This window comes from Prionailurus viverrinus, chromosome B4, assembly GCF_022837055.1.
Source record: "Prionailurus viverrinus isolate Anna chromosome B4, UM_Priviv_1.0, whole genome shotgun sequence".
In the NCBI taxonomy this organism is placed as follows: Eukaryota; Metazoa; Chordata; class Mammalia; order Carnivora; family Felidae; genus Prionailurus; species Prionailurus viverrinus.
Window position 1 is genome coordinate 78,308,670 of NC_062567.1, and position 19,862 is coordinate 78,328,531.

Consider the following 19,862-nt stretch of genomic DNA (forward strand, 5'->3'; position numbering starts at 1 on the left):
TTCTTCGCCTGATATTTGTAAAGTAATTATTCAGTGGATACATTTTTAAAAAAGTTTATTCATTTATTTTGAGAGAGAGAGAGAGAGAGAGACAGAGAGAGAGAACGAGCACAAGTGGGTGATGGGCAGAGAGAGAGAAAGAGAGAGAGAATCCCAAGCAAGTTCTGCACTGTCAGCACAGAGCCTGATGTGGAACTTGAAATTGTAAACTGGGAGATCATGACCTGAGCTGAAACCGAGAGTCGGAGGCTTAACTGAATGAGCCACCCAGGTGCCCCCACTTTCCTAAGGGCCCTAGCATTATCCTTATTCTTGGAAAATTATTATATCAAAGATATTTTTATATACGGCAACACATATTTTTCTAAGTTTTAAAAAATGATATTTCTAAAGTATAGGTGTATTCATCATTATTGTATTTGCTTAGAATATATGAAAGCATTGTATATTTTTAATTTGTGATATTTTCATTTCAATTTTACTTTAAGAAGTAAATATTAAGAGATGTTATTATATAATAATAATATTATATGTGAACCATTCTTCAACCAATAATAGTATGTGAACCATTCTTTAACTTTTCCATTCTACAAAACAAGGAAAACTAATATTGTTTGGAAAAGCAAACAGCTGCATCGTGTAGGTGGCAGAACAGAATGGTAATGTTTACACAGAACGCTTGTCAGTAAAGTTCCTGCTCTTTTCCAAAGTTCTAAGTTTATATTCTGAGGAGTATTTTCCTTAGCATTACTATTCTATAAAAAAGGGACCCCATAATATCTTATTTGAGATGCAATTATTCACATGGAAAATGTGTGACAATAACATTGTTCTAATTTCTGTTTTCCCATTTTCTTCTTAATATAAAGTGAAACATTCCATAATGATAAAATCAGATACATAAAGAACATATATCATTTCATCACCATTATCAAATGAGGAAATTGAGCTAGTGGTTGACTAAGTATCTTGGTATAGCCAAAAGTCAACACTAATATGACTCCAGAATTTTTATTGTCCAGATATATCTTCCAAACTACATGGAATGTTCTAAATATATTCTCAGAACCTAGAACAACCATTACTAAAGGGAAGTATAGTTAGGGGGCCAGCCTAGGAATGATCAAATTTGAGCCATTTTCCTGTCATTATTTGTGCAAATATTATTCTGTGTTTATTTTCTCTTTACATTTTAATGAATTTTTGGTATAGAGAAGGATAATATTTGTATATAATGTTTGTATATAATTTATTGTTTTTTAATTGTTTTTTTCTTTTAACTTATTGCATATACTCACACATTTAAAATCAGATAAATATTTTTAAATGTTAATGTTTTTATATATTGTATTTGAATGTTAGTTATTACAAAAGTTAGTTATTACAAAAGTAATAATTACAAAAGTTAGTTATTACAAAAGTTATACAAAAGTATAACAAACGTTATTACAAACCAAAAGTTTTCTTGGGTGCCTGGGTAACTCAATTGGTTAAATGTTTGTTAATTTCAAGTCAGTTGTGATCTCATTCGTGGTTGTGAGATCGAGATTTAAATCTAGCTCCGAACTAAGCATGGAGTCTCCTCGGGATTCTCTCCCTCCCCCTCTCCCTGCCCCTCCTCCAGTTGCTCTCTCTCTTTCTCTCTAAAAAAAATGTTTTCTTCTATATGATGTGGACTGAGGTCATTACTCAACTTCTTTTCTATTGATTGGAATTTTTTTTAACACTTTAAAAATATAGAGAGTGGAAGCAAAAGTTTTGCCCTATTTTCTCTGCCTTGTTTTCAGTTTCAAAATATGCAAATACTAAGTATGAATCCAGGAACCTTAGGAGAAAAATGCATTAGTGAGTGAATCACGTGTTTTAAAAATGTATACATGTGGTTTGTCACTATTTTGACAGTCACATCGAGTCAGGCCAGAAAGTTATTTTCTTCTTTTCTATTCTGCTCACACAGAGGTTTTATATAACCTCATGGTGATAGAGTGTTTTATTTTGTTTTTCTTAACTGATATTAATAATTGAATTTAGGCAGTACCATTTAGACTGTACTTGATCACTACAGCTTTGTGATAGAACTTGAAGTCTGGAATTGTATGTCTCCAGGTTCGGCTTTTTCAAAATTACTTTGGATATTTGAGGTCTCTTGTGATAACATACAAATTTTAGGATTGTTCTAGCTCTAGAAAAAAATGCTGCCGTATTATGATAGGGATTGCATTAAACGTGTAGATTGCTTTAGGAAATAGAAACACTTTAACAATATTTACTCTTCCAATTAATGAACATGAAATGTTTTTCCATTTCTTTGTGTCTTCTTCAATTTCTTTCATAAATATTCTATAGTTTTCAGAGTAGATCTTTTACCTCTTTGGTTAGGTTTCTTCCTAGGTATCTTAACGGTTTTTGGTGCAATTGTAATGGGATAGATTCCTCAATTTCTCTTTCTGTTTCTGGTGCTTTGTTATTGGTGTATGGAAATGCACAGATTTCTGTAAATTGATTTTGTATCCTGCAACTTTACTGAATTTGTATATTTGTATATCAGTTCTAGCAATTTTTTTGGTGGAGTCGTTCAGGTTTTCTACACAGTGTCATGTCATCTGCAAATAGTGAAAGTTTGACTTTTTCCTGGCCAATTTGGATGCCTTTTATTTCTTTTTGTTGTCTGATTGCTGTGGCTAGGACCTCCAGTACTGTTAGATAACAGTGGTGTGAGAGATATCTCTGTCTTGTTCCTGACAGTAGAAGAAAATCTCTTAGTTTTTCCCCACTGAGGAAGATATTAGGTGTATGTCTTTCATATATGGCCTTTATGATGTTGAGGTATGTTCCTTCTATCTCTATTTTGTTGAGGGTTTTTATCATGAATGGATGTTGTTCTTTGCACAAAAATAGACACATACATCAATAGAACAGGATAGAAAACCCAGAAATGACCCACAACTATATGGTCAATTAATGTTTGACAAAGCAGGAAAGAATATGCAATGGAAAAAAACAGACTCTTCAACAAATGGTGCTGGAAGATTTGACAGCAACATGCAGAAGAATGAAACCGGACCACTTTCTTATACCATACACAAAAATAAATTCATATGGATTAAAATCCAGGGTTTTTTTTAATGCTTTATTTATTTGAGAGAGAGACAGAGAGAGAGCGAGAGAGAGAGCGCATGCACGTGCCCGTGAGTGTGAGTGGGGGAAGGGCAGAGAGAGGGAGAGAGAGAATGCCAAGCAGGTTCTGCACTGTTGATGCAGGCCTTGATCTCACGAACAGTGAGATCATGACCTCAGCGAAAATCAAGAGTTGGATGCTTAACTGACGGAGCCACCCAGGAGCCCCTAAAAAGCAGGTTTTAGGAAGATCTTAAATGGTTTTAAAACTGAATGGCTACCATCAATTTAGGCCCTTCATTCCATAGATGTAGTAATTACATAAAATACTAAAACTCAAGATTTTAGCATAAAAAATGAAATTAATGATAGTGTGTACTATTATTATTATTATTATCATTATCATCATCTTTTTTATATGTTTTAGAAATGTTGTGGAGTTTATATATTTGAAATCCATGTATTTTTTTATAAACACATTTTATATATTAGCTGCTGTGACAAAAGTCTTTACTACCTTGTATTTTCTAACAGATAATTCTGTTAGATAATTCAGAGAACTGTTAACATTACTATGTATTTATTTTATATGAGTTCAGTTGACTAAACTTTTGTTCAATTCTTAGAGTTTTCTAATTAAATACTAGATTTGAAGTCTTGCCTAGCAGATTCAATTTTTGAAAAGTTTCCTTTGGCACTTTCTTATAGAGTTGGTATTAATTAGAAATACTTATGACATACGTCAGGTACTGTGTAAAGTACACATGTATTTCCTTACTCCTCAAATCAGACTTATGGTGAAAACAACGTTATATGTATCAACTGTGTAATTTTTAGTAATATGTTTTACAAGTGTAGACATTGTATCTCAGAAGAATTAAAGTAATATGCTCTATTTCACATTGCCAGTAACAATCAAGGCGAGGGCTGAAACACAGAACTTTCTGATTCCAAAGCCCATAGAGGTAAAAATTATGTGACATTGGCTCAATGAAAGCTTTATCCTCTATAGTTTTTAATATCATAAGGGTATTTGTTAACTCAAATGCATTAATGACAATATTCAAATCTCTCTATTTTTGTTACTTTTGTTTTGTTTATATTTCACAGCCTGAACATGTTTAAGTATTGCTTGTGGTTTTGGTCATTTTCTCTGTTATGATATTTTTTGCTTTAGTGTGTTAGATAATACACACTTAATTTTATTAATATCAATGTATTTCTTGTTATATGTGTAAGTACATTATGCTGAGTTTTACTTTATTTAATATCAAGATAGAAATTAAAAAATTTTTATCTGGCATATCTTATTAAACTTTGATTTTTGTCTTTTTTATATAGCATTTTATAGGTGTGACTTTTTAGAACTCAACCTCCTCCCCCCTCACACACATATACAGTAGCCTCCCCTTATGCATGCCAGGTACATTCCATGACCCAAGTGGATACCCAAAACTGCAGATAGTACTGAATCTATATACTCCATGGTTTTTTCTATACATACATACCTATGATAAAGTTTAATTTAGAAATTGGGCACATGAAAGATTAACAACAGCAACTAATAATAAAATAGAACAATAACTGTAATAAAAGTTATGTGAATGTAGTCTCTCTCTCTCTCTCTCAAAATTTCTTATTCTACTGTATCACCCTTCTTCCTGGGATGATGTGAGATGATAATGCCTACATGATGAGATAAAGTGAGGTGAATGATGTAGGTGAATGATGTAGGAATGATGTCACGTGAGAGTACTATTCACCTTCTGACCATAAGTCAGACAAGGACCGTCGGCTTCTAAATCGCAGTTGGCCAGGGGTAACTGAAACCTTAGAAAGGGAAACAGCAGACAAGTGAGGGCTAGTGTACCTAGTAATAGGGAGGGACTTTTCTTATTTCTATTTGTTGTAATACCCTTTATTTGTCTTATTTTTCTTCACTTTTGTTATGTTTAACATCTTTGTTCTTTCTGTATTCCTTTTTCCTTTGTGTTTTACTATTAAAAAATTACCCTGATGCTTTCATCTTTGAGTCCTAAAAGCCTACATTGCATCCTATCATTTGTGTCTAAGTATAAGAATTTACTCTCCCTTTAGGTCTGTTTTCCTCTTTTCATTTATAGTATAATTTTCTCAAATATTTAATCTCTAGACAGAACCACAGAGGACAATATTATATTTTTGCTTCAACAATCAAACAAATTTAGTGCATGCAAGATAAGGAACATCTGTTTTTTTTATCCATTATGTGATTCATCACCCATAATCAATCTTATTATGCTTTGATTTTCAACCTTTCTATGTAATCTTTTATAGCGGTGACTTTTCAGAAGTCAAGTTTCTCCTATCCCAATAGAAATGTTCTTTTCTTTTTTTTTTTAAGTTTATTTTATTTATTTTGAAAGAGAGAGATAGAGACCAAGCACGGGAGGGGCAGAGAGAAAGGGAGACAGAATCCCAAGCAGGCTCCACACTCTCAGTGCAGAGCCTGATGTGGCGCTTGAACTCACAAACCAAGATATCATGACCTGAGACAAAATCAAGAGTCAAACGCTTAACTGACTGAGCCAGCCAGGCGCCCCAGAAATGTCACTTTCTTAAGATGAGGATAGTACTTCTCATTTATATTTATTGTTATAATCTATAACTTTTTTTCATTTTTTATTTTTAATACTTTCTTATTTTATGTATGTTCCTCTTCTGTTTTTGAGAAAATAATATTTCTGCCATTTTTGTCTTTGAGCCTATATCATCATATCACTTTATCTACGTTTAGCAAATAAGTGTCACATTTTTTACCTTTCAATTTTTAAGACACAACAAATTATTATAACTCATCTTTTATGAATAGGTTTTTCAGCCTTGTGAAATTATATATGCCTTTTAGTTGTTCTTATATTAGAAACAAATGATCTGAAATGTAATAATTTTTTTCCAGAAAACATTATTGCACCATTTGACATATGAGAAATATGAGATCATTATAATTTTACAGATATTTAAAAATCTATGTTATATATAATCATAGATGTAAAATTAGTTTATTATTTTTATTTTTTTAATGTTTTATTTATTTTTGAGTGAGCGAGAGGGAGGGAGAGAGACAGTACTAGCAGGGGAAGGGCAGAGAGAGAGGGAGACACAGAATCTGAAGCAGGCTCCAGGCTCTGAGCTGTCAGCACAGAGCCAGATGTGGGGCTCAAACTCATGGACTGTGAGATCATGACCTGAGCCGAAGTCACGCACTTAACTGATTGAGCCACCCAGGAGCCCCAATTATTCTAATTCTTATAAGTCAAAGTCACATTTATGAGAATCATATATTCCTCTATGCTTTTTCATCTTTTCTATTGCCCTTTAAAATGTATCAATTTTATTTTTGTTTCTGGCAATAGCTAGTGAATGTCTCCATAGCAAAGACCATATCTTCAGTGAGTCTTTCCAAGGCCTTAGAGTCTCTTTTTGACTTATTAAACTTTGTTTCCTGTAAACACATTAAAATTACTAAGAAAAAGAGTTTATAAAACATGATCAAATAGATTAAAAAACTAAGAAGAATGGTATCACCTAGACAAAAATATACGGAATTGACCTAGACAAAAATATACAATATTTCTGGAGAGTTCTGGCTCCAGAAGCAAACCCTGGATACAGCTGCAGTTTGCTGCCATCTGGTGGGAGCTGTCCACTTCAAATAAATCTAAAGTAAAGAATCAGGTACTGTGATTGGATGAAACTTCCACAACAATGGCTAATAAAACAAAGTATTTTTTAGTTGTGGATTTCCTCTTCTGTCCAAACGTAGAGCATTGCCACGAAACCTTTCCTAAATTGAAATGGCAGAAATCAAAGAAGCAGTATCATTATTAATATGGATTTTTTTTTTAGCATTTCCCATACTCAAAAAATAACCTCTCATGTTTCTCTGATACCTTATGACACATCTGGTTCACAGATGCACAAAATAAATTGAGATGAAGCGCAGATGTTCACAGACAAGTTCAAAGCAATGGTGGCTTGATGTTGAGATGCTAGGTGCAGTTCCCTGGGAAGGAGCTTCGCTGTGCCTCTATAATGGTTTGCTGCCAAACAAACGCTGGATACTGTTTTCATTTTTCACCTTTTTTTTCATAAAAGGGAAAATTCCTTTTGGATATATTTTGCATAGTATAGTGAAAACACATACTCATGTAGTTCTTCATAAAAAGCAAATTGGCTTAACGAAAACTTTCAAACCACAAGGGGTATCTGTACTGATTTTCATCCCCATTATATTGTTCTGAACATGGGAAATTGGTTGGAAATAACTAGGAATGGGCAAAGTCACCTTATACCTTGGCCAGAATAAGTCCAGTCATATCTGTTTTATTTTCCCAGCTAAATTAAACTTCTTTTCCAATATGCCTAAGTAGAAGAAAGGCAGTTATCTTAGTTTTTTTTTTTTCATTATCGATTTAACTAAGGACCTCCATAGGTCCTTTTCACTGAACATTGAAGAGTCACTGATGGCAACTAACCCTAAATTTCCTACGGATAAAACAGCTCTGCCATTGATGAAGTTACCTACACAGGCTATATGATATTCAAGGAAGAAAGTTAAATATTTCCATTCATTTTTTTAAAGGATAGTCTTACTCTCTGAAGGCCAAATTCTATTAAATGTTGCTTCTCTTAGTTCTCAGCATTTTTTATTCCATCCTCAAGAAAAGACCCACTAAAGTATGACAGTGGATCCAAGAATATACAATGGACAGTATATACAGTATATACAAAGGACAGTCCTTTCAATAAATGGTGTTGGGAAAACTGGACAGCCACATGCAAAAGACTGAAATTGTACCACTATCTTACACCATGCAGAAAAATCTAACTCAAAATGGATTAAAGACTTGAACATAAGGCCTGAAACCCTAATGCTCTTAGAAGAAAATATACAGTAAGCTCTTTCACATTGATCTTTGTGTTGATTTTTTTGGATTTGACACCAAAATCAAAGACATCAAAAGCAAAAATAAACAAGTAGGACTACACCAAACTAAAAAGCTCCTGCAGAACAAAAGAAACCATTAACAAAATGAAAAGGCAATTCAGTGAATAGGAACAAACATTTGCAGATCATATATCTGAGGAGGTGTTAGTATCCAAAATATGTAACAAACTCCTACAACTCAACAGCAGAAGAAATCAATTCAATTAAAAAATGGGCAGAAGATTTGAATACATATTTTTCAAAGAAGATGTACAGATGGCCAACAGGTGCATGAAAAGTTGCACAACGTTACTAATCATCAGAGAAATGCAAATCAACACCACAATGAGATATCACCTCATACCTGTGAGAATGTCTATTATCAGAAAGGCAAGAAGTAACAAGTGTTGGTGAAGATGTGGAGAAAAGGGAATCCTCGTATACTGTTGGTGGGAATGCAAATTGGTGCAGGCACTGTAGAAAACAGTATGGAGGGCCCTCAAAAAATTAAAAATAGAATTAGCACATGCTCTAGCAATTACACTTCTGGGTATTTATGGGAAGAATACAAAAAACACTCACTTGAAACAATATATGCAACACCACATTCACTGCAGCATTATTTCCTATAGCCAAGATATGGAAACAACCTAAGTGTCTTTCAATGGATGTATGGGTAAAGAAAAATGTCATAATTATGGATTATTATTCAGCCACAAACAAAAAAAGAAATCTTGTCATTTGTGACAACATGGATGGACCTTGAGGGCATTATGCTAAGTGAAAGAAGTCAGAGAAAGATAAATACCATATAATATCACTTATATGTGGAATCTTAAAAAAAAAAAAGAGCTCAAAGATACAGAGAAAAGATTGGTGGTTGCGAGGAGTTGGCAAAATGGGCGAAAATGGCCAAAAGCTACAGACTTCCAGTTCTAAAATAAATAAGTCCTGGGGATATAATGTACAGCATGGTGACTATAGTTAATAATATTGCATTGTATATTTGAAGGTTACTAAGAGAGAGATGTTGACATTTCTCATCTCAAGAGAAAAAATTTGTAACTCTGTATGGTGATGGATGTTAACTAGAGTTATTGTGATGATCATTTTGTAGTCTATACTCATAACATTGTACACCTGCAACTAATATAATGCATGTAAATTATATTTCAGTTTAAATGGTTACAATAAATAAAAAAGAGAAAAATCTGCAGTGATTAACAGCACTATAGTTATAATTCTGTGATTGAACTAAATATGATTTGTTCTGGAAGCCTCCAAGGTGGGAAAGTCTGCAATGTAAGTAAAATAAGAGCGCACATGTTAGCTATTGGATTAATTGATACAGATATAGACAAATAATGTCATGATTTGTCTTGTCATAGCATTGGCTTCTGCAGGGTCCTAGTGCATTTTGAAAGAAATTTGGTAAATTCTCAGTCAAGTAATTTCGTGTTTTCAGCTAAAAGAAATATTCACCCACTTCTTCATTTCCTTTTAGTAAAATTATATATATATATATATATATATATATATATATACCTCTGCCATTCCTTATAGTGGGCTGAACGAACAGACTTTCTCCTTGGCCATACAACTTGTCTGAAAAATGAGATGTTAGGGGCGCCTGGGTGGCTCAGTTGGTTAAGTATCTGACTTTGGCTCAGGTCATGATCTCAGGGTTCTTGAGTTTGAGTCCCACATTGGGCTCTCGGCTCTCAGCAGCTCTCAGCACGGAGCTCGCATCAGATCCTCTGTCTCCCTCTCTCTCTGCCCCTCCCCCCTCTCAAAAATAAATAAACATTAGAAAAAAACAATGTTAGCAGACATGCCATAAACATGAGGGTTGGGCATATTCTCTTGGCAATTGTGATTCTCTGAGAAGACTATATCCCAAGTAACTGCTACTTCTCCTTCAGCCCAGGCCCCAGAATGCAACATGAAATTCACTTGAACCCAATCCCAGACAGGAGCTTCCACCTGAGAACATGGAGCCTAAATTAGAGATGTTCAGACAAGCCTATTTTAGATGAGACAATAGCAGTCAACCCGAGAACCTAAGCATGAGAACAAATACTTACTGTTTTAAACTACTGGATTTGGGGCTGAATTTCTGACTGAATTTATTATGTAGCATTACTATAGCAATAGCTGACTTATACAAGTAATGTTATTTTTCATTTATTTCTTTTATAGTGATAATTATAATAGGGGTGAGTAAAGACTCTTCTGCCAAGACCAGTGTTCACTGAAGAAAATAGGAAACAATGAAGGACCAGGAAAGAGCCAACTGGAAGATTTCCATAGAGACAACCAGTAGACAATTCTAGGTCAAATGACTACTTCCCCAAAGACAAATAGGTCTGCCTATACTCCAATGACAGTGTATGATTTGAGTGGATCAAAACAATGGGACTCTTTATGTTTGTCTTTATTCATTATCTTTTGTATTTGATAATTAAACATTATAGAATATTTGCAAATAAGTGACACTAGGGTGTCCAATAGATATAAGGGGTTCCTAAAAAAAGTGTTTCAACACTCTCTAAAGAAATCAAGCCCCCTTTGTCTGATGAATCAAGTCTCTTTTATTTGATGCTTCTCTGAAGAAAAAGCTCACTCCAATACAATTGTGGCTATGTAGACAGTGTGTACATAATATGGTATTGACCTTTAATTATTGGCAAGTGAAAATGGGAAAACCCTTAATTTTTAAAATTTTGATTATAGTGTAGTTAACATATGATGTATATTAGTTTCAGCTGTATAATATAGTAATTCAACAATTCCATATATTACTCAGTTCTCATCAAGATAACTGTACTCTTAATTCCAGCCACCTATTTCACCCATCGTTCCACCCACCACCCCTCTGGTAACCACCTGTTCTCTATAGTTAAGAGTCTGCTTTTTGGTTTGTCTTTTTTTCTCCTTTGCTCATTTGTTTTCTTTCTCAAATTTCACATATGAGTGAAGTTATATGGTATTTGTCTTTCTTTGACTTATTTCTCTTAGTATTATACTGTCTAGAGCTGTCCGTGTTGTTGTAAGTGGCAAGATTTCATTATTTTTTATGGCTGAATAATATTCTCTTATATATAAATACCACTTCCTCCTTGTCCATTCATCTATCAATGGATATGGACTGATTCCATATCTTGACTATTGTAAATAATGGTGCTATAAACAAAGAGGTGCATTCCTTTGAACTCTTGTTCTTGTATTCTTTGGGTAAATAACCAGTAGTGCAATTACTGGATCATAGGGTAGTTGTATTTTTAATTTTTTGAGCAACCTTCATAGTGTCTTCCACAGGGGCTGCACCAGTTTGCATTCCCACCAACAGTACATGAGAATTAATTTTTCTCCACATCTTTGCCAACACTTGTTAATTTTCGAATTTTTTATTTTAGCCATTGTGACAAGTGTAAGGTAATATCTTTTTTGTGGTTTTGATTTGCCTTTACCTGATGATGAATGATGTTGGGAATCTTTTTGTGTGTGTGTGTGTTGTTGAAATTTGTATGTTTTCTTTGGAGAAATGTCTGTTCATGTCTTCTGTACATTTTTAAATTGAATTTGTGTGTGTGTGTGTGTGTGTGTGTGTGTGTTGAGTTTATATATTTTGGATACTAACCCTTTGTCTGATATGTCATCTGCAAATATCTTCTCCCATTCAGTGGATTATATATATTTTTAAATATAAATTATTGTCAAATTGGTTAACATACAGTGCATAAAGTGTGCTCTTGGCTTTCGGAGTAGATTCCCATGGTTCCTTGCTTACATACAACACCCCGTGCTCATCCCAACAATGTCCACCACCCATTTGCCCCTCTCCCCCACCCCCCCAACCACCCTCAGTTTGTTCTCTGTATTTAAGAGTCTCTTATGGTTTGCCTCGCTCCCTCCCTCTCTGTTTGTAACTATTTTTCTCCCCTTCCCTTCTCTCATGGTCTTCTGTTAAGTTTGTCAAGATCCATATACAAGTGAAAACATCCTTTAGTTTTGTTGTTTGCTTCCTTTGCTGTGCAGAAGCTTTTCATTTTGATGTAGTTCCAATAGTTTACTTTTGTTTTTGTTTCCCTTACTTCAGGAGACATATCTAGAAGGATGTTGCTATGGCTAATATCAGGGAAATTAATACCTGTGAGCTCTTCTAGGATTTTATGGTTTCCAGTCTCATATTTAAGTTCTTAATCCAGAAAATGGGAAACGTTTAAAAGGTAAAGATGTGAAAAAGTTTTTAAAAATCAGCTAATTAATAATCTTAATTTCCTATACAACTTCCTTTTTTCTTTGTAACAATGGATATGACACTAGAAAGCAAAGGTTATGGGGGCCAAAATGCTTACCATAGTCCAGTTCTCATACCAGAGAAGACATCATGTTTAGCAGGTTTCCACCTGAACTTCTGGGAAGATGATGGTAGTAATTGGATCTTCTTAAATATCCACACAAAAAGAGACAGAATATCTAGAAAACAAAACCAAACCTCATGGACAATTTTACAACAAATTTATATGACAACGCATGAGAGTGAATCTCTAAGTACAAGAAGGTGACAACAAACCACCAACAGTCTCAAGAACTAAATGTAATTGGCTGCTGTGTGGGACAAAGCAAATGAAGAATGGGATTTATAATACACAAGAGCAGAGAAAAAAAAATGGCCATCAGATATTCACTGGAATGTGTGGCAGACCATTTAGAGAATATGAGCTGAAATTGGGAGAAGTTCTACCCATTAAAATGGGTGTGTATACCAGGGACCCGTGGTAAGGCCTTTCAAAAAGAACCAACTGGACTCCATTTCAGGACATAGACCTACATTGAAATGATCCCAATTCTTGCCCCCTCCCTTTACCCATGCTCCGTGCTATACAATTACGTGTTCTCCCACTTAGGTGAGGCTGCTCTGCCCCATGCCTTGATTCAGCCATATCACTCACTCTGACCAATGAGATTATTACACTGAAAAGTGCTGGTACATTTATGCTTTCACTTTTCTCTCTCAACCATCATAAGACATGCCCAGGGTTGCCTGCTGGAGGGGAGGACACACATGGAGAAGAGACAAACCGCTTGAGTCATCCCAGCTAAGGCCCACCTCAACCAGCCAACAGTAGAGACTGCATGGCCAGGATCGACAGAGTTGCCTAGTTGATGACCTCAGTTGCAACCTGTGGTTATATGACACTAAAGTTTTATGGTTGCTCTCTATATGTTATTTTTGCAATGTGTATGCTAATAAAAAATTTATTTAAGCATTTTATTTTGTGTATTATATTCTGAAGTCTGTAATAACTGAAATTCAGTATAAGTTATACTAAGAATGACTACAGTTTTATGTGTTTATTTTCTTCAAGTTTATTGCTTCTTTCTTGTATGTCAGTAAAATAGACACATTCTGATATTTGGACCCTCAAACTGGAACCACAATTTTAGTCCACAGGAGATGACAAGGCCTTGAGATAGTAGTTGTAATTTATATTCAAATAGACTTATTTATTGATTCTTAATATTAATTATGAATACACTAGTAACATTGTCTGTAATGTGTTTTGTGGGATAATATGCAAAAAGAAATCATTTAGCAGAGGGTAAGATCTGATGGGAAAATAGGGACAATGAACCCAGACAATTCAAGACTATGAGCTGTCACATAAAAGCATCAGTAGATAAATTCAGTGAGACTGTAGAAAGCAGAAATTACACCGAGGGATGGAAGTCATGTAAAATATGTATCTCAACCTTAAAACAAGTTTTTCTAACAAGAAGATATGGAAAGAGACCAGAGTTAATCCAAGGTGAGTAATAAGAGTAAATATAATCCGTAATCCATTCTCTTTGTCTCTTCTTGTGTGGCCCTATGGGATGGATGTGGAGCCTGCCATTGTTATCATCCTGTAATTGACTTATTCTTACTTCTTTCTGAGGGACCCTTTCCCAAGCAATGCATGCTGTAACTACCTGAAATGGTTGCAGTAGAGCTAACTAAGGGCACCAGGACTCTTCCTGATGGCAGTGCAGTGCCATCAGGGACTGCACTATTCACTGGTGATTTTGCTTTGCCCTACTTAAATTCCCATTTGCTGTCATCACCCTTGTTCTGAGGCCTGTGACATACCCCCTGTGCAGGAGAGGCATCTCATGCAGGGTGGCTCTAGAGACTCAAGGGTGGCTCTAGAGGCTCAGTTGCATTTTATTTTCAGCTTTGATAAAGAAACATTCACAGGGTTGGAAAAGTCTTCACTGGACCACCTCTTCCATCCTCTTGTCTCTACAAAGGTACAAAATTACAGGGGATTTTCAGGCAGAAACACTGATAAAGAAGATAAAAAAGACAATCTTAATCAAAGAAAAGGATAATATTAACTTATGAGCAGAGCCTAAAACAGAATAAAACTATGTAATTATTTTATATCTTGTATGAAATGTTAACTCCAAAAAATGTTTTATTTTGTCATTGTCCTTAATTTCCTTTATATAGTTTTGTATACTTTTTTGCATTTCTGGCATTAAACACAATAGCTTTTGTATCCTTGCATCTACCATTAGAGTATTGCTCAAGAGAAGTAAAGAAAGGAATATTCAGGTAAGAGATGAGATAAATTTATGTTTATTTCAGCCAAATAATTAGTCATTTATGGATATATCTATGTGCCTTCACGTACAAAAATTATTTTATAACTGGTAAGATTTCTTTGTTACAAATTATAAAAAACGTTAGTATGCACCTCAAAAAACCATACCCTTTTTTCCTGAGGGGCAAATCACAACATACTCATTATTTCATAATAAAAAGGTAAGCAAAGAGAAAAATGCAATGCACTTGTACTTTGGGAAGAAACCCCTTTATGATACTTGTGTATGCCTGTACTTTGGCTGGCGTACCATAGGTGGCCCATAGTGTTCAGTGACTTAATGAACGACTGGATGAATACACATTACTCTTGAAAAATGGCAGCAATCTCAAAACAATGATTTCCTGTCACTGCATACTGGCTGATATAGTTTCAGGCATATATAACTTGGTTAATAACAATGAGAACTATAAATAAAACAAAGAAAAGTTTCTGCTAATACTGCCAGATATCCAGTTGTATGATGTGAATTTGGTAGCTTTGACAGGGCCTTCTTACTTTCTCTAAAATCTCTAGTCTTTTTTCTGTTCCTTTACTCACTTAAATTTGATGTCTGATGCCTGAAATTCCACTGTTAAATGTTTATTCCTTTAAGCCTAGTGTTACAACAATACTTAATTGCAGATGTCCTTATACAAGTTAACATTGGCACTTAGTGCTTTGCTTAATTAAGATTATTTCAGTGGATTTTGGTTTGTCCTGGGAGTGCTGGGGTAAAGAAGAGGCTGAAGGATTTCATTATTGAGCTGTTGCTAGTTTTTTCCTCGTGTGCACTAAGTTACTGACATTTTGAGAAGGTTGGTATCTGGTCGAGAGAAGAAAGATGGGCTGAGAGCGGTAGGAGCTGAGGGACAAGGGCAGAGGATTGAAGACAGACACTCACATGCTGATGGAGACTGAGAGCAGAGCATGGTGACTCTGCCCACATGTGCCAAGTTGAAAATGAATACTTTAGATCATTTGGCGCTTTTGATAAGCCACGTGAGCTGTCCCCTCTGTTGGGTGGTTTAAGTCACAATTGATTTTAAAATCTGAATAACAGAAATAGCTGTGTCACTTTATTGGAGAAAACAGAGAGTTTCCAATGTTATAGGACAAAAAAAAAATCAGACTATTTCTAACTGTGTGACAGGTTTAAAATAATTGTTTTAAAAATTCTAATATAGGGGCGCCTGGGTGGCGCAGTCGGTTAAGCGTCCGACTTCAGCCAGGTCACGATCTCGTGGTCCGTGAGTTCGAGCCCCGCGTCAGGCTCTGGGCTGATGGCTCAGAGCCTGGAGCCTGTTTCCGATTCTGTGTCTCCCTCTCTCTCTGCCCCTCCCCCGTTCATGCTCTGTCTCTCTCTGTCCCAAAAATAAATAAACGTTGAAAAAAAAATTCTAATATATTTATGGATCTCACTCTAAATGGAGACATCATAAAATTACTTTTCCAAAATTTAATCAATACATTGTTTTGAAGTGCCCCCCCTTTTTTCTCATTTGCACAGATGTTTAAAATCAAATTGGCTTCTTGACAGATTTGTGCACAGATATGTAGAATCCATGGATTTCTTCTCCTGGTAGTGTGTCTGAGCTTTGTCCACTTCAAGAAGGTGATGATGCATTCTCTTTTCCAAGATTTTTATTTTGGATACTGACTAAATCTCTAGGTGACCTAAACTCTCACAAACTACTTAAATAGTAACCTCTATTTAGATCTAATGTTTATTCATGAAGTTTTAAATCACTCTGAAATTAGATTTTTCTATTGTATATTGGAAGCATTACCAAGGATAAAATAAGTTTAAAATTACAAATTAAAGATGAGGACAAATACTTATGCATGTCTAAAGCTTTCAGACATATTCAACTTACCATGACAATCAAGTGAGGAGTTAAACAGGTTTAAAGAAATAATGTTTTATGCATAAATGTCACATGTGCTATAATGGGAAGAACTCTGGATTTGGAGAGTCACATTAGAAAAGTATGAGTTGGATAATTTACATGTTGTGTGCTGATGGACAGTCACAATTATACTTTAGATTCACCTTCTATCAAAAGGCACAGCAAATCATACCTAACACAATTGGATGGCAAGAAGGATAACAAATTTCAATGTTGTCCACAGAAAGGGTGTTTTATGACACCAGGAAATAAATAGGAAGTTCAATGTTTAATCTTGTCTTGTACCTCTTATCAGGTTCTTGCCATGGGTGACAAGGGAGCAGGCAACCACTCAGATGTAACTGACTTCATTCTTGTAGGCTTCAGGGTTCATCCAGAGCTCCACATTCTCCTCTTCCTCCTATTCCTGCTGGTCTATGGCATGGTTCTTTTGGGGAACATTAGTATGATGACAATCATTGTGACTGACTCCCAGCTGAACACACCAATGTATTTCTTTCTAGGCAATCTCTCCTTCATTGACCTCTCCTACTCCACTGTTATTGCCCCGAAAGCCATGGTCAACTTCCTGTCTGAGAAAAAGACTGTCTCCTTTGTGGGGTGTGCTGCCCAGCTCTTCTTTTTTGCCTTCTTCATTGTAACAGAAGGGTTTGTTCTGGCAGCCATGGCCTATGACCGCTTCATCGCCATTTGCAACCCTCTTCTTTACAGTGTGCACATGTCAAGACGACTTTGCACTCAGCTGGTGGCTGGTTCCTATCTCTGTGGATGGCTCAGTTCCATCCTCCAAGTCAGCACAACATTCTCAGTGTCTTTCTGTGCTTCCCGAGTCATTGATCACTTCTACTGTGATTCTTACCAAATTGAGAGGATCTCCTGCTCCAATCTCTCTGTCAATAAGATGGTGTCTCTTAGTTTGGCTGCCTTCATTATATTGCCTACCATAGTTGTTATTGTAGTATCTTACATGTACATTGGGACCACAGTCTTGAAAATCCCTTCCAGTGAAGGGAGAAGGAAAGCCTTCTCCACCTGCAGCTCCCATTTGGGAGTGGTAAGTTTGCTCTATGGGACTGTCTCCTTTGTGTATCTCACACCTCCAAGCAATCCTGAACTGCGTAAAGTGGCTTCAGTATTTTATATATTGGTCACACCCATGTTAAACCCTCTGATCTACTCTCTAAGAAACAAAGATGTCAAACAAGCTTTGGGAAAAATCCTGTGGAAGAAAAAAGCTTTATACTAATTCCACTTTTTTTGTGACTCATAATGGGTTCATTGATAGTTTTGTACTGATTTGGTTTTAACATGGGGTCAAGTATGAGTCACTTAAGGATCCTTTAAGTTGACCACCTACAGATGAATGGTTTTCATTGAAGGATTAGTAGCAATCTATCATTCACTCTTCCTTGAGAGCAGTGTTATATCTTCAGCATCAATAGCATTTCCAGTCATCTGATCAACATTATAGTCTCCAATCTTTGTAGGTATAACTTTGTGATGGTGGAGATAGTAGGGAAAGGGGGATTTAATTTTGTTATTATTTTCCTTTGGAACTACTTAGATGATAGACAGAAAATTGGTTTGGTAGGATGTTAATCTTAGAATATATTATCTCTTATTTATGAGTAGAGGAAGTGTCAACTCAAAGCAGGATGATTTCTCAGTTGTAATATTTAATTTCTGTATGAATCTATTCATAGTGATTTAATTTTGGGCCCACCATTCTTGAGTAGAAATATGGTGTCATATTTTAAGATTTTTTTTTTATGTGCCATTGTGAGTTTATCTCAATAAATCATGGGTGTTTATATCTTGTTATTTTTTTAAATATTGTTTGTTATTGATTTATTATCATATCAACGAGATGGAGAAAGTTATTTCAACGTTTTTATTTATTTTTGGGACAGAGAGAGACAGAGCATGAACAGGGGAGGGGCAGAGAGAGAGGGGGACACAGAATCGGAAACAGGCTCCAGGCTCTGAGCCATCAGCCCAGAGCCCGACGCGGGGCTCGAACTCACGGACCGTGAGATCGTGACCTGGCTGAAGTCGGATGCTTAACCGACTGCGCCACCCAGGCGCCCCGAGAAAGTTATTTCATACCCAGTGTTTCCAAAACTGGGCCCCCATATCTAGTCTTCAGCATCAGTGTTCTATCTTGAGGGGACAAAAATTGCATTGGATGTTCCAAATTACTTTTGCCAATTTGTACTGGATTATTTTTTTTCTTTGATAAATGCTATTTACCTGTACAAAATTTTTGTTTGCTTTGTATTTGGTATTTTAGTTGCATATGATCTTTTTGTTTTCCTAATATTTGTTGAATTGGTGTTGTAATTATAATGAAGTAATATACACTTGGAGAGTAATATCTTTGTTGTCATGTTGCTATAATTTTTAAATTCAGGTTGTGTTTTCCAATGCAAATTGTAGTTAATTCCAATATAAAAAAAGTCAACAGAAAATATTGCTGGAAAAAATCAAGGGTTCACTCCTATTGTATATCTTTTATTTGTGTATTATGAGATAAAATTGTAATGATGGGAAGATGCCCAAGGCAGAAGTGGAAGGATGTTGTAAAAGATGTACCGTTTAATGTGTTTGCCTGTTTCTACAATATCAGAATATATCAATATAGCCAGTAAATTCTCGGAAATCTGGGGAGTACACCACTTGTGAAGTTAGGAAAGGAGGTGGCGAAATAGGCGGCAGATGGGGAATGGTAAAGTACTCTGGTATGTAACCTGCTACTCACAAAAATAAGCTTCTCTTTTAATTCTTACAAAACCAACTTAGAAAAATTATTTTACCAAAGACTACTTCAATGTTTTTGTTACAGGACTATGTTTTTTGTTTGTTTCTTTGTTTTTACCATTCTGAATGTGGTCTAGAATTTAAAAATAAATGTTCTTGGCTCCATACCAATGTTTCCAATAAAGGAATTATTATTTTACTATCTTTGACCTTTTTCATTTGTTTAACTGAGGGTACACTAGTCCCCTCATTATTCATGGTTTTGCTTTCCATGATTTTGGGTACCTGAGGTCAGTCATAGTCCAGAAGCAGATGATTCTCCTTTGACACAACATCAGAAGATGAATAGTAGCCTTGCAGTATGTCACAATGCCTACATCATTCACCTCACTTCTCAGCACATAGGCACTTTATCCCCTCACATCATCCCAAGAAGAATGGTGAGTACAGGACAGTAATATATTTTGAGAGAGAGAGCGA

The 19,862-nt window shown here is 35.4% G+C and overlaps 1 protein-coding gene across 1 annotated transcript; it reads left to right on the forward strand.

Annotated features, from left to right (window-relative positions):
- The first annotated feature begins 16,929 nt into the window (after positions 1-16,929).
- On the forward strand, positions 16,930-17,871 carry LOC125170961 (olfactory receptor 9K2-like). The gene has a single exon (XM_047867966.1). The coding sequence runs from the start codon at positions 16,930-16,932 to the stop codon at positions 17,869-17,871; it is 942 nt and encodes a 313-aa protein (XP_047723922.1).
- Positions 17,872-19,862: the final 1,991 nt, after the last annotated feature.